The sequence below is a fragment of the Oncorhynchus masou genome, chromosome 15 (genome assembly GCF_036934945.1).
Source record: "Oncorhynchus masou masou isolate Uvic2021 chromosome 15, UVic_Omas_1.1, whole genome shotgun sequence".
Lineage (NCBI taxonomy): Eukaryota > Metazoa > Chordata > Actinopteri > Salmoniformes > Salmonidae > Oncorhynchus > Oncorhynchus masou.
Genome location: NC_088226.1, coordinates 11,313,988 through 11,329,364, shown reverse-complemented (window position 1 = coordinate 11,329,364; position 15,377 = coordinate 11,313,988). Strand labels below are relative to the sequence as shown.

Below are 15,377 nucleotides of genomic sequence, written 5' to 3'. Positions count from 1 at the left end.
GAATTCAAAGGAGGCGATAGATAGATGGGTAAGGGGAGAGAGAGAGAATGACCACTTGGGAGAGATGAGGATCCCGGTGCCACCACCCCGCTGACCAGAAGCTCTCGGGGTGTGCGAGAACACGTGGGCGGACGAAGAGAGAGCAGTAGGAAACCATGTTTAAAGCCTTTACATTGAAGGTATGTGAAGTTATTTGGATTGTTACGAATTATCTTTGAAAGACAGAGTCCTGAAAAAGGGATGTTTCTTTTTTTGCTGCGTTTACATAGCTTTGATAATGACCCCAAATCTAGGCTATGCAGCATGAGCATACATGTTTGGTGATTCGTCTTCGGCTCCTTTCTTGATGCAAATGTGCTCCCTGAAGCGTTTTTTGATTTCCTGTCTCTGATTGACACCTGAGAAACGTATGTCTGGTGCTTGTCTTCCTGTCTCTCGCTGCTGCCTTTTACCTCTTATTTCCTCTCACTCTTTCCATCCATCTCTCGCTCTCTTCTTACACACTCACAATGGAGACACCATTCTGCAGCCTGTACTGTATGGCCGAGACCCCTGGTTCTGCAGTAGACCATTGAACACTAATGTGGGTTAGAGTAGGGCCTTGAGCCATGGAAATACAGAAGCCTGAGGCTTTAGGTTCTTGCACCAGTGTAAAACCTGCCAGTGGAGCTACATGAATCTCACATAGCACACAGACTTGTTCTCTCATTGGATCTAGGCCTAATCCCTCAGTGTAATCTTTCATCTCAGTCACTCTCATCACGTCCTGTTGTTGAAGGTCGGTAGGGAAGGAAGGAATCATGGCAGGTGTGTTTTGGTCTTGGTGCTGAGCATGTGTTCATCTGTTATGGCTACAGCATCAGGGATCTGACAGTGACGTATGAGGTGTCAAGACAGTGCACAGCTTTGACTCGTGCCGTATGAGGTTCAGGACTACAGAGCAGTGGAGCAGGAAGCCTGCTGCTCTCATGTCCTGTCTGTCAGCTAGTTGCCGTGGAGACGTCTGGGCCTGTGTGGCACAGGGCAGGGCAGATCAAGGGCGAGACAACAGCACTGCAGGTAAACCAGCCCATCAGGTTTCACACGCTGTCAAATCCCCTGGTCACAGAGATGTCATGTGGCACGCCAAGGTCTCCACGGTCACGCACAGTCTGACGGGACCTTGAGCTGCCGTCTACTAGCAAAGTCGGAAAACAGTCGGGAAACTCTCCTTAGAAATCTGACTGAAAGATGAGCTGAGGGGAAGGAAGAAGTTGCTTCCAAAACATCACATCATCTCTGTTCAATCTCAGCAGTTTTTAGAGAGCTGGTTTATATTGACTCCTCCAATAACAACATCATTACCATCTGCAGTAGTAATGTAACCTGATGTAATTACACTGGTGCGGCTGGCAGAGGCACTCAGCCTCAAGTCCTGATTTCTCTCTACTTATGGACACAGGAAACCGGGGGGATGGGCGGAGACCTGATGCTATGATTCCGATAAGGAAATAGGAATATATTAATTGAATTGAATCAACTGTATTGTTCCACAGAGGGGACATTGGATTTGACCCCAGCATAAAATGGGCTTACATCAGCACACGTCCAACGGCTAATACAGTTGCAGCAGCCCTATTGGGAGTAGTCTGACCGGGGAGGGAGTGACTCCAGCATGGCTTGGTGTGGCTGTGTTATTCAGGCTGAAAGGCAGAGCTCCTCCACGCCGAAGGAGACTATTGTTCTTTTGTTCCTGCTTGAGGAAACAGCAGAGCATTCTGGTTATTATTAGTAACCAAGAGCAGCTGCGTGTGTGTTCAACCTGTGTGTGTGTGTGCAGCTGGACTGGTGTGCTACTCTACTCAGCTCTCTGTGTGTTGAGTATATACTCTTAGGTGTGTGTGACCGAGTGTATAGGGCTATGTTCAGTACATTTCATTCCTGTGTACGGTGCATGGACAGGCACATGACGTTGAAGCTTATATGTGGGGGTCTGGTGTGTGCTGGTATCAGTGTGTGTTTTTGTGAGTGTGTGTGCACGAGTGCGTGAGGGTTTTGTGTGCGTCACAGAGATGTCTCAGATTCCTGCCTTTGTGTCCAGATGCCATTCCACATGGGCACGCCGCTCTTTCCACTCTCCCCAGCCCAGCTCCTCTCTCCACCCTCACTGAGGTTTGTCACAGCCCAGTAGACAGGAGGGCAGTTAGACTACCTAGCTAGCTACCCAAACAGCAGTAAAACCGTTTAGATTAGGGAAATGAAGCAGACAGCAGCAGCTCAGGATGTAGAGAGGAGGCGTGCAGTGAAAGCATCAGGATCAGGTTACTATGAGCTGCTCTCCAGAAGCATCTCGTTACCGTCGACGTATTTAAGAGCTCAGACTCTAATCAGCTTTCCAGAACCTCTTTACTACTGCACAGCTTTTATTTTTGTTTTAACAGACCCTCCTTTTGCTTTCAACACTGTTTTGACATTTGACTACTGATTCTTTATGGACAAGTGTGTTATTTGCATACATTTGATTGCAAGTCGTTATTTAAACTGTATCTTTCAAATGAACAAACGGCTTAATTTGAACTCATTATTGAATGTAAATGTTTAAGGGTAGAGTGGATCTGAAAAGCAGTAACACACATCTGCTAATTAAAATGTCATGACCCAACTGTGGCTTTTACAACAATCTTAACCAATGACCATGAGAATAGATTTTTCATTTCACTTTAGATTGGTTAATAATATGCTTCCCACAAGTCTGGAAAGTCCCCATCTTGTGATATGCCCTCCAGTGTTTGGGGGGTCATCACGTTGAGGCTTGCCCCTGGCCCTAGTCTGGCTGATCCACGATCTATGCTGCTATGCTGGTGTTAGAGGGACTTCAATAGAGTTAAATGTTGCTCAGTCCGGACAAACGATGGTGTGATGGAGCAGAGTGTTGACGGCAATGTGCTTAGAAATGGTGAGCGGAATATCCTCGGTAGACAGACAGACCTCGCTGCTGTGTGTTCTAGCCTGACGGACCATTAGGTTCTGAGGCTACAGCCTACAGGTGATCTCTGTCTGCAGAAATATCTATGCTTACTGTTCTGGAATGTTTCTTGTTTCCTCGTACTGATTTTCCTAGGAATTACAGTTCCAGATTGGTTAAAGAGTGTAACTCTTCATGATAGGTTATTATGATGACGTAAACCTTGCCCCGGAGTCTCTCAAAGCTCAGCACTAATAAACTATCTCCTTACTGCCATTCCAATCCTGTTGCACAGACAAAAGCAGCAACTTTCTGCCTGTGTGGGTGTTTAGCTGGAGATGTAGCAAAAGGACACAGTACACAGTGTATTTGCAGCAGTAGCACATGTGGTAACACACAGTCCTCGCTGTGTAATGCTCAGGGGATAGTTGTGGCTAAAGGCAGATGCCAGATCTGTCCGGATTGGATCTATTTTTGAACCCTAAGACATGTCTGATCACCCCAGGTCCACAGGCCAAAGCAGGCCCTATGGCAGTAAGAATCAGTCACACACACATCACACACAACTGCTCTGATTTGTGTCATAAGCAAGTCTGACCTTAATAAACTATTTGACTGTAACACAGACCAACTCATTACTTTGTCTCCCCTAGATGAGTTGACAACCTTTTTCCACCTCTTAAAATTATTATTTAAAGGGAAAACAGTTTTAAAAATTAAACTTCATTGTTATCTCCAGCACCACCCCAACATCAACGTGTGAAAATTGTGCTTTTTATATGTTTTGTAGTAAAAAAGTGTTTCCAATGATATCAACCAATTAGTAGGCAATGCCTACTCATAATTGGTTAAAATCACACGATGCACACTATTATATGCCCTGTTAGTAATCCTGACCATGTCTCTCTGTTTCTCTGCAGGTGACCCAACCAGGCTTCCTGGGCCACAGAGACGTGATTCTGGGACGGGCACAGTCCCTCCCCTCAGCCTGCCTGCCCTGCGTCCTCCCCCTGTCTCCCAGACGTCTCCTCTTGAGAGAATGACTATCGGCCCAGACCAGCTCTACCGCCACCACACCACTGTGTGAATGACTCTTTGCCGAAAAGCCACCGTGCTCTGCCACCCCGTTGTTGCCATGAAGAGCAAGTATTCCCAGTACTACAACCGGACCCTGATCCATGCCTACTATGTGTTTGCCAAGGACATGACCTCGGAGGAGCTGGAGGAGCGCACCAACGGGAAGGCCCAGCTCAGCTCCCTCAACATCGTCTTCGTCATCATCTGCAGCATCATCATTCTGGAGAACTTGCTGGTGCTCATTGCTGTGTTCCGCAACAAGAAGTTCCACTCCGCCATGTTCTTCTTCATCGGGAACCTAGCCTTCTCCGACCTGCTGGCCGGCTCTGCCTACATCGCCAACATCTTCCTATCAGGGCCAAGGACCTTTGAGTTGGTGCCGGTACAGTGGTTCATCCGGGAGGGCACAGCCTTTATAGCGCTGGCCGCCTCCGTCTTCAGCCTGCTGGCCATCGCCATCGAGCGCTACATCGCCATCACCAAGGTCAGGGTGTACGGCTCCAACAGGACGTGTCGTATGTTCCTGCTGATCGGGACGTGCTGGGTCACCTCCATCCTCCTGGGGGGCCTGCCAATCATCGGCTGGAACTGCATCAACAACCTGCCTGAGTGCTCGGTCTTGCTGCCTCTCTATTCTAAGAAGTACATCCTGTTTGTGGTCACCATCTTCAGCATCATCCTGCTCTCTATCGGCATCCTTTACGTGCGCATCTACCTGATCGTGCGCTCCAGCCACCAGGAGGCCACCAACTCTCCGGCTTACGCCCTGCTGAAGACGGTCACCATCGTGCTGGGCGTCTTCATCGTGTGCTGGCTGCCCGCCTTCACAGTCCTCCTCCTGGACACCTCCTGCCGCAGGCTGGACTGCCCCGTCCTCTCCAAGGCAGACATCTTCTTCGGCATCGCCACGCTCAACTCGGCACTCAACCCACTGATCTACACGCTACGCAGCAAGGACATGAGAAAAGAGTTCCTGCGCGTGCTGTGCTGCTGGGGGCTGCTGACCAGCGGGCGCCCCACTGACCGATGCCTGGTGCCCCTCAAGAGCTCCAGCTCTATGGAGCACTGTACCAACAAACACGAACACCAGACCACGCCCATCATGCAGGCAGAGTGCACCACCTGTGTCTGACTCAATGCTATAATCACACAGTGTGTGTTTCTGAATGTGAATGTGTGTGCGTGTGTCTGTTCGACTGGGTGTGTGAGAGGGATAGTGTGTGTGATGGGGCTGTGTGCAGGTGAAGAGACTTAAAGAGGAAAGCACACCTGTGAACCCCATCCCCACTCCAGACCTGCCACACAGAAGACCGTCTTGTCTGTTTGTCTGGAGAGATGTCACAACATCGTTGACTCTCATTACAATCATGCCTGTGTGAATTCACAATCAGCATTCAACCGATTCACCACAAGAGCGTGGTAACGCAATCATCCTCGAGAGTGAATTCACTATTATTCAATGAATTCACAATCGTAGCTGAGACTTTTTTCAATCTTATTTTTTAACAATGTTTTAAACATTTTCTTAGGGACTTTCACAGAGTGGAGTCAATCTTTGTTGAGGGAGTCTTGATTATAACGATACATAATTAATGTTCTGCGTGTCGACTTGTTTTACATGTATGCAGACTCTCTTATGGAAAGCCAAATCCACAGACACCATATACATAATCGTGATGCTGAGTTGTTGGAGTGTTTTACTGCGCCCTGATAATGGTAAAGCTTTCACATATTGCACTTTGTAGACATGTAAGCGTTGTGTGATTGTTTATGGCTGTCACCCTCTTGAAAGGTTAAACCACAGAAGTTTCCCTGAGTGAATTATATATGTATCCATACATACAGTACTCATAGGCCATAGCTCATATAGAGAGACGTGAGGCACCCAGGCAGTGACTAGTCCTCACTCAGTACTGCACTCCATGCAGGCCAAAACCCTTACAAGTACCCCTCTAAACCAGGGCTATATATCTTCATATATAAACATACATAGATCCCTTTGATTAACTGCAAAAGCTAAAGTACTCTGCTTACGTATATTGCATGACATTCCAACTCCTTTGTAAGAACTAATGTGTATTGGTGTACTCCAGTAAGTTCAGCTTGTTCATTAACATTCTTTCTCTCTCTCCGCCCACTTAAATCTGTCCCTCGCTTTTAATGTTGTCTTTTGTAACTAACGTTTCCTAAGAGGAAGGCCCAATCAGAAAACACATTTCTTGAAGTGAGTTGGCACTGATAAATTTCACTCAATTACAGCTACCCAGCAGCCCATAACCAACAGGACTGTTGTTTTAACAAAGTTGTAGCAACACAGTGGCAGTGTGCTTTCTGTTATTATTGGTTCTTGCTCCAGGGGAATGGGCCTGAATGTAAGTCTGAAGTGTTTGGAGCGAGACCGCTCTATTTTTTTACAGTATTATAGATCATTGACTTGTCATTGACGTGCAGACAGAGGGATTAAACAGGGTAGGTCAATCTCACTGTGAAGTCTTAAAAACAGACTACAACAAATAACAGCAATATCACCACCAAGCATGTCCAGGTAGAATGGTTGAAAAATAGTACAGTCCTGTTCAACACAGGAAGACATGGGCTTCGTCCACAGTAGACGCTTCTCATCTTCCCCAATCCCAATAATCCCCCTCCATAAACGAGAGAAGATCCAGTGTCAAGGGGAGCGGGGGTCTCCATTCCCGTCTCAAGAGGTCGCCCTCTTTATTCTCTTAAGACGCCTAAATAAACTCTTAATTCCTCTAACGACAGGAAGTCCTGTGTTTCATAAAGCGGTTGCTGTTGTTCAGGAAGAACCTCATCTGCCTTTGTCCAGACACACTCACTCTCACTTGGCCACGCTTCTGGTCCTTATATTTCCATGCAGGTTTTTACAGCCTGCTAGTTAGACAGCGAGCCCTAGCCTGGAATCCAAACTGATATGCTCTGTTTCAATTGTTTCACTTCACAATAAACTGAACCTATGAATGTAGATTCCGGGCTAGGCCAGACCAGTAGGAATAGTGAAAGCAATATGGCAGCTTCCATATTGCCTGACTGCCTGCGCTCTCCCAGGTTTCTTAAAAGACAACGCAAACATACCTATCGCTTCATTCATGTGTTGTCTAACCCTGTATAAATATATGAATAACTATGTATGTAAGTATGTACAGTATGTATGTATGTATGTATGTATGTATGAACTGTGTTCATGTATGGAATGTCTTGTGTGTCCAGTAGCACTATGCCTGTGTCAGAACGGTACATATTAAACACTAATAGTGGTACATAATTTGTTTTTCTTAAATACATTCCTTTTTATAAAATAAATGAAGTATCAAAAGAATCCAATGCATTTTGTGTGTGTGTTTTTAACCAAGTGAATGTGTGCACACAAAAGTTCATATTTGTGCATGTATTGTATGAGAAAAACATGTTCTGATACGTTTCACTTTCCAGGCCTATTGCCATCTTTCAAAATCTCACATGGCTGCATGAGGTGTAATTGAAAACTGATATTTAATCCAAACATGCTCTAACAAAGTCTAAAAAAATACTTGTTTCAACATGAAAAAGCTCTATGGAAATGTTGCCATTAAACTTTCCCCATTTAACCTTGGCCTTCACATCTAACAGCATGGTTTTAACTGCTTCCAGACTAACATGAGAGATTTCTGTTGTGTGAAATGTTAGGGGTGACCATAAGGGGCAGGAGAGGTTAGGGAGGGAAAGAAAGAAAATCGGGTGTGGCAGGCAGTTTTAAGAAATTGTTATTTAGGAGGGAGAGTGGCTGTTTATCTGGGCGCTCCATAAAGATGGGACACAGCCTTTGGAGGGAGGGCGGACTCTGGGCCACGGCCCGGGAGAGGGAGTATGGACTTGAAAGAGAGTCTGGCCTGGTTGCTGTCAGACGTCCAGGATTCCTGGGTGGGAACATTGGCTAAATCAGCCCCAGGAGGCTGCGCTGTGGTCATGACTAAAAGGGATCCAGCTTTTGTCAAATTAAAGTCCGATTTGACTTTTCGTAGGAGGTTAGAACTTACGCAGCAGGTTAGTATAATTAACATAGCAGGTTAGGAGAATTAAGGTTAGGTAAAATGCTTTAAAAAATACTTCTACAGTTAATTTGACAAAAGCTGGATCCCTTCCAGCCATGACCCTGCGCTGCTGGGAATGTGGCCAATAATTTCCAGAGCTCAGCAGCAGGATATGACAGAGTCTAGAAACCTGTAGGTGAAGAACACAAAAGGCATAAAGGTTTACGCTGTGTACATAAAGCTCAACTGAAACAGCTGCATATGCTTAAAAAGACATGAACACATTCACGCCACACAGGCACACCCTCAATCAGGCATCCATATTGGGAAAAAGAAGACTGCACACTTGCGAGTTTAAAACATACAGGCACTTGGAGTCAGCTGCACATTCCTGTTATAGATATATCACAGCAAAAACACACACGTACAAAGAAGCTCATATGCTCTTGTAAACAATGTGAAATGGCTTGGTGGTTAGCAGGGTGCGCGCTCATAGCGTTTCAATCGGTGACGTCACTCGCTCTGAGACCTTGAAGTAGTTGTTCCCCTTGCAGACAAGGGCCGCGGTTTTTCTGGAGCGATGGGTTACGGTGCTTTGTGGGTGTCAGTTGTTGATGTGTGCAGAGGGTCCCTGGTTCGAGCCTTGGAAGGGGCAAGAGGGACGGAAGCTATACTATTTCAGCCTCAAGAAATTCACATCAACGGTAATGAACTTGTGCCGCCTTGTGGTGAAACAGACTTCAATTTCACTTTCATTCACAGCACTAATTTCTATCATAATATGTTGAGTATGATATGTGTGAGTTTTTAATATAATTATTTTATTTTTTATTCATGGATACTTTGTATTTCTACACATTCATTATTAACTTTTGTTTTCGGGTTGCATAATGCAAATAATTCCATTTGTCCAACCCAAAATAAATATGAAGAGATGCTGGCTTATGTTATGTGCTAAATGGTTCTGGGATGATTTTAATTACATTTTACTGCACACACTTGCAATTATGAAGGTTTGTTTTTCGACAATAGACACAAATGTTGCTATTGTGTACTGGTCGTTCCACAAAATGAGTCCCTTTTGTATCCCTTTTATATTTTAAGTAGAAATTGTGCACCAATTTTACATTTTAAAAGTATGTTATATTAAACAAAGTACCCATTAATATAGAACACGTTTTTATATCAATAAAGACACTCTATGCACCCTCTGTGACTTCTAGGAATATTTTAGACCACTTAAACCCAAAGGTTTTCACCATCGTTGTTAAGCCCTTCACAATGCTTTGACAAAGTAATTTCTGGAGTTTACATATTTCATATGATTAGTTATTCATTTTAAGGTAAAAAATAAATAAACATGACCCTCATTCTAAGGTCAACCATGTTATATGAACTGAACTATGGTGAAACTATTCCTATTTAAATACTATTTTAAAAGAAACCTTGATCATTCAGAAAGTATTCAGACCCCTTAACTTTTTCCACATCTTGTTATGCTACATCCGTATTCTAAAATAGATTGAATTGTTATTTCCCGCTCATCAATCTACACAGAATACCCCATTATGACAGAGCAAAAACAGGTCAAGATTTTTTTGCAAATACAAAACTGAAATATCACATTTACATAAGTATTCAGACCCTTAACTCAGTACTTTGTTGAAGCACATTTGGCAGTGATTACAGTCTTGACTCTTCTTGGCACACCAGTATTTGGGGAATTTCTCCCATTCTTCTCTACAGATCCTCTCAAGCGCTGTCAGGTTGGATGGGAGCGTCGCTGCACAGCTATTTTCAGGTCTCTTCAGAGATGTTCGATCGGGTTCAAGTCCAGGCCCTGGCAGGGTCACTCAAGGACATTCAGAGACTTGTTCTGAAGCCACTCCTGCATTGTCTTGGCTGTGTGCTTCGGGTTGTTGTCCTGTTGGAAGGTTATCCTTCCCCCCAGTCTGAAGTCCTGAGCGCTATGGAGCAGGTTTTCATCAAGGATCTGTCTGTACTTTGCTTCGTTCATCTTTCCCTCGATCCTGACTAGTCTCCCAGTCCCTACTGCTGAAAAACATCCCTACAGCGTAATGCTGCCACCACCATGCTTCACCGTAGAGAGGGTGCCAGGTTTCCTCCAAACGTGACGCTTGGCATTCAGGCCCAAAAGTTCAATCTTGGTTTCATCAGACCAGAGGATCTGGTTTCTCATGGTCTTTAGGCAAACTCCAAGCACGATATCATGTTCCTTTTACTGAGGAGTGACTTCCATCTGGCCACTGTACCACAAAGCCCTGATTGGTGGAGTGCTGCAGAGATGGTTGTCCTTCTGGAAGTTTCTCCCATCGCCACAGAGGCACTCTAGAGCTCTGAATACTTTCCGAATGCACTCTATTCAACTTCTCAGATGCATTCAGATTCAGTTTTCAAATTCAGTTTTCTAAATTCAGAGACATCATCCTGGGCACTCATTTATCAATGTTGAATGCGAACAGAAATGTTCGTAAAGCGTGCGTGCAATCATTTCTAAGCAAAGTGTGGGATTTATCCATTTGTACTTGTACTTGAGAATGTGCGTAAATTTAAGCACAACTCTGACCATGCGTACGCACAGCACCTTGTGGTAGAAAAGTCAATCTGGCACAAGCTGCATAATGCAGGGAGCTGTTTTCAATCAGTGTGCAGAATTTTTTGCTGAGAGCGACGCTTGGCTTATTAGTAGATTAAATTTTCCAAGGCATATTTTATTTTATCTCTGCAACCAACTCTCTCCAGTATTAGAAAGTGAGACGTAACGCACCAATGCAATCCCAGTGCACACCATAGTCCTCTCCACTCTGGAAGTTTTGGCCACTGGAACATTCCAACGGGAGACTGCGGATTGGTCTGGCATTTCACAACCAACCATGAGCCGAATATTGCCTGCAGTCCTTCATGGCATTATTTCATTGACCCCACAATACATTGTTTCCGTACACTGCTGTGCAACAGGCCAGAGTGAAAAGGGATTTCCCAATGTCATTGGAACAATTGACTGCACCCACATCGCAATAAAAGCACCATCAGTGAACAAAATCAACTTTGTCAACAGAAAAGGTTTCCATTCTGTCAACGTGCAGGTCATCTGTGGCTCACATTTGGCTTTGTTGACTGTAGTGGCCAGGTGGGACACATGATTCAGTCATTGCGCAGAACAACAGTTCAGTTGGCCTTAACCTCCAGACGGGAGCTGTTGAGTATGGATGGCTTATTGGTAAGTGACTCGTGTTTTATTTGCCATGTTCGACCTCTAATGGGAAACTGAATGTTGTGTTCATAACTGCAGGAGACCAGGGCTACCCATTAAAAACCATGGCTGATGACTCCCCTCACAAACCAACAAGATGCACGGTACAATCAAGGCCACACATGCACAAAACAACAGTGGTGCGCACCTTAGGCCTGTTGAAAGGGCGTTGGCTGTGCTTGTCTGGGACAGGAGGCATACTGCAATACCAGCCTAGCAAGGCTTGCCTTTGAAATTACATCTTCAAATGCCATTGTGTGAATGTAATACAATGTGCAAATTCCTTTTTAGGTTTGCTACATTGTCAAGGCTTGCAGTGTGTGCCACAACATTACATAAAAAAATGGCATTCCACTGAATGATCCACCCAGATCCGATGAGCCCATGCCTGACGGAGTGTTTCCCACCACCCATAGCTCTGGAACTGAAGACAAGAGTCAATATCATACAACGGTTTAAAGGTATCTGTTCTTCCAAATATTGTAATCAAATCGACAAGGAAAACACGTTTACATTGCGCCATAATTTGTCTCACATGCTTAACACAATCAACAAGTTATTTCAATGATTGATTACTCTCTCAGGCCGTTGCATACATCCTCCAGCTGCTGTTGGAGTACAATAATTGATGTGTTGATCTCTTGTTGTTTCAGTACTGCGTCAGACAAAACATGCCGCACAGCTGAAGTGCTCGCCAAAGCAGACACACTTCTTGTAGGCCTGGGGATGGCTGAGGGGGTCAGGCAAATCACCCACATCTGTGAAGATTTCATGTTTTGTTATATATTTGTTGAGAAAAAAATATTTAGATGTGGTCCATGTGTGAATATGGTTGCGAAAATAAAGTTTGGCTTACCATCAGTTGGTGTCTGCTATTCCTTCAGGGTCTGGGAAAGGGTCCTCAGTATCACCACCAAATGATGCCAGACACTGAGGTCAGACACCATTGTAGACAGTGAAGAGTCACTCTGCACTCCTCCTGTTGCACTTCTATCCCTTTTGTGGATCTTTTTTTTTGCATACGTTTTCCAATCAAACCATTTATTTAATTTAATGAACTGTTCTGCACTCAGAGGCAGAATTTACCACAGCTCTAACCTGCTCCCAAGCAATATTTATTCTCTTATTTGTCAAGCCATTGCTGAGGGCTCCAAAAAGTATGTCTTGTTTTGCTTCCACTTCGGTGATCAAAAGTTATTTCTATTTCAGCGAAAAAGTTTATTTTCTTTGATTTCTCCACGTTGGAGAAATGAGTGACATTTCTTGCAGCGTTAAAGGGAAGGTTTATGACCATAATTGGTCATTTAGGGCGGTTCTTTATGTAAATTAGACTTCACGTGCACGAGCAGTGTTTTAGAACGTGTCTGATTTATCAAGGCAAAATACATACACGTCTGTGTAAATCAAGCGTACGAGCAATTGATACTTGTACTTGCGAACATTCTACATTTTCTTCGTACAGTTAATTTAGAAGCTTTTCTACGCAACATTGATAAATGAGGGCCCTGGCACTTTAAGCGGTACTTGATAAGCAAGCAGGGTGCAGTCCTTTACATGAACTTCCTGAATGTATCCAAATAGAGTACCACAGTATGAGTCACAATACCCATAAAAACCTAGCGGTCAAACACCGTTCTTTTTTTTTTTTTAAACACTTAAAATAAAGGCTGTGTTTCGTGTAGACTGCCATTTTGATAACCGTGTAAATCTCCATAGGACAAGGTGATTTTTATCACTAAATTAGCCTGTATTTAATCCCCCAAAATGAAATGCTAATTAACTACCTACCTGAGGTGACAGGTAGCCTAGTGGTTAGAGCGTTGAACTAGTTACTGGAAAGGTTCCTCGATCAAATCCTGGTGCTGACAAGGTAAAATTCTGTTGTTCTGCCCTTGAGCAAGGCAGGTAGCCCACTGTTCCTAAACTGTCATTGAAAAAAATAATTTGTTCTTACTGACTTGCCTAGTAAAATGAAACTGCTCATGTGGCTATTATAAAGAACTACAAATGCCATGATCTGGACGAGACTGCCTAATTGAAGCAGTCTATCTAGATCATCTCTAGATTAACTACCATGTCGTAATGAATAAATTGGCTAAATGTATTTTAAATGGACAATTCTGTGAACTGTCCTATGCAAGTTTTAAATTGATATAATACCTGCTAACAAAGGTGTTAGAGATTATGTGCAGGAGCTTGCAGGGATTTCTAGTCTTGCATGATGTCTACTTTTATGCTAATTCGTTTTTCGAATCTGAGAGTAAATAGACAAATATATTTATGTCACCTTCTCCGAGAGAGATTTAAATGGTTTATCAAAACGTCACGCCAGGGTAAGCCTACACAAAACATAGCTCATATTTTAAGTGTTTCTAAAATCCCCTATGAAAAAAATGAATGGTGGAAAAACCTCTGGAACGGTTTCCCTGTTTGACCGCTAGGTTTTATGGGTATCTTTACACTTCCAATGTGAGTCTCTATAGGCTTTAGCTAAGTGTGTTAACACAGTCTTTAAATCTGTTCTCCTCTACCTTTCCTGGCTGGCAAAGTAGCAGTGCTTGACTTGGGTAGGAGCTCACCAGAGCTGAGTACCAGCATTTCAAATGTTCTACTGCTTGAGCTCCTGTTACTTTTAGAAAATATTAGCTCAAAAGTATTGTGGAGCTTCTGGACCTAAATATAAACAGTACCGACACCCAAATTGAGTACCAACACCTATTTCAGACCAAGTCAAAGCACTGTAAAGCACCAGGATGTTGGTCTCTGGTTTTCAATCTGAATTTGAAATCTGAATGCATTTGAGAAGTTTAATATATTAACTTATATTAACTTGAAATTATAGTTTGTAAACTTGGTACACAGACAGTGAATGCAATATCTACAACATTGAAACTGAATATATAAATATTGAATTTTAACATTAAATTCTATTTTATTTGAAAACTGAATGCAATATTCATTCAATTTAGTTTCAAATCATTAAATACAAGTTAAATTTCTGAATTAAATTTGTGCGTTACAATTTATTTTATTAAATTTCAAAATAAAAAATGATGGTATTCAAATACAATTTCTGTTGCCACTGAAATGACCCATAAGTAAACCACACCCCGCCACCCCCACGTGTGCGTATGCCAAGTTGCCCCATGTCCACCAGATGCATATGATGCAAATGCGTTTTGAAAATATTGAACGCATGGTGGACAGAACGCACAACCACCTAGTGCGTCATCCCTAATTTAGCGTTCGTACTGCTCCTTTGACATTGAATGACAATCGCCGGAACTCAAAGTTTGCGGCATCTCGTGGACATGAGGCTTTAGTTGTACAGCAGGTCACCATAACAAATACATTTATTAAGCCAGCGATGTTTATCTCTGATAAGTACCAAAAAAAAACATCAACCATTATCACTAGCAATCCGATTGCATTTCCCTCGAAAAATCATGTACATTGTGGTGAACCGAGTTTCGTAGTAGGCAAATCAATGGGGGTATCAACAATTTACAATATTCCATAGAGGTGAAAACGTACTATGAAACAAACAGCCAATGCTATGGATGTATTATTTAATTTAACTATCAATGTAAAAGTTGTTCAAAACCTTAATCGATACATTTATTAATGAAATGTGATCCCATATTCTCCATGCGTTTCACCTATACATCAACGTAATGGTAAAGCCCAAAATGCCCGGGTTTCCGCGCGAAAAGAGGGCCCGCGCGCCTGAACTGCATATAGCCTACAACAGATGCTACACGCATTGTTGTTCAGAGAGCTCTGGTTTTAGCACATTGTTTTAACGATTCTTTGTTGTTGTTTTTTAATATAAACGAATTTTAGATTTTAGTCTATCACGCTCACACTTGAAATGCCAGCCAATACCTCCTTGTCTCTGCCGGTGGATGTCAGGAAAAGGTAACGTTACAAGCTAGCTAGCGCAAATGTAATGTTGCAGTGCTGTCATGTTCGGCTAGCTAGCTTGCAGCACACTGCATTCAGTTCACCCTTTGTCCTGTCAAATAAGCACACATGCATGGCATGGGGTATT

General features: G+C 43.4%; 2 protein-coding genes and 1 long non-coding RNA gene across 7 annotated transcripts in view; all 3 read left to right on the top strand.

Moving 5' to 3' along the window:
• LOC135555603 (sphingosine 1-phosphate receptor 2-like) overlaps positions 1–7,361 on the top strand; it is a 29,545-nt gene extending 22,184 nt beyond the window's left edge. For all 4 annotated transcript variants that reach the window (XM_064988185.1, XM_064988184.1, XM_064988183.1 and 1 more), the window contains exon 2: positions 3,865–7,361. In XM_064988185.1, coding sequence (XP_064844257.1) covers positions 4,032–5,153 — 1,122 coding nt within the window. In that variant the 5' untranslated portion in view covers positions 3,865–4,031 and the 3' untranslated portion in view covers positions 5,154–7,361. The remainder of the gene's footprint in view (positions 1–3,864) is intronic.
• A 1,202-nt stretch (positions 7,362–8,563) lies between these two features.
• On the top strand, positions 8,564–12,074 carry LOC135555602 (uncharacterized). 2 transcript variants are annotated; one of them, XR_010457886.1, is made up of 4 exons: positions 8,564–8,756; positions 11,366–11,430; positions 11,618–11,787; positions 11,980–12,074. It is a non-coding gene; the product is annotated as an uncharacterized LOC135555602 (long non-coding RNA). The 2 variants fall into 2 exon arrangements; XR_010457887.1 differs by lacking the exon at positions 11,366–11,430.
• A 2,967-nt stretch (positions 12,075–15,041) lies between these two features.
• LOC135555600 (DNA (cytosine-5)-methyltransferase 1-like) overlaps positions 15,042–15,377 on the top strand; it is a 28,908-nt gene continuing 28,572 nt past the window's right edge. The window contains 1 exon segment of the mRNA XM_064988180.1: positions 15,042–15,244. Coding sequence (XP_064844252.1) covers positions 15,198–15,244 — 47 coding nt within the window. The 5' untranslated portion in view covers positions 15,042–15,197.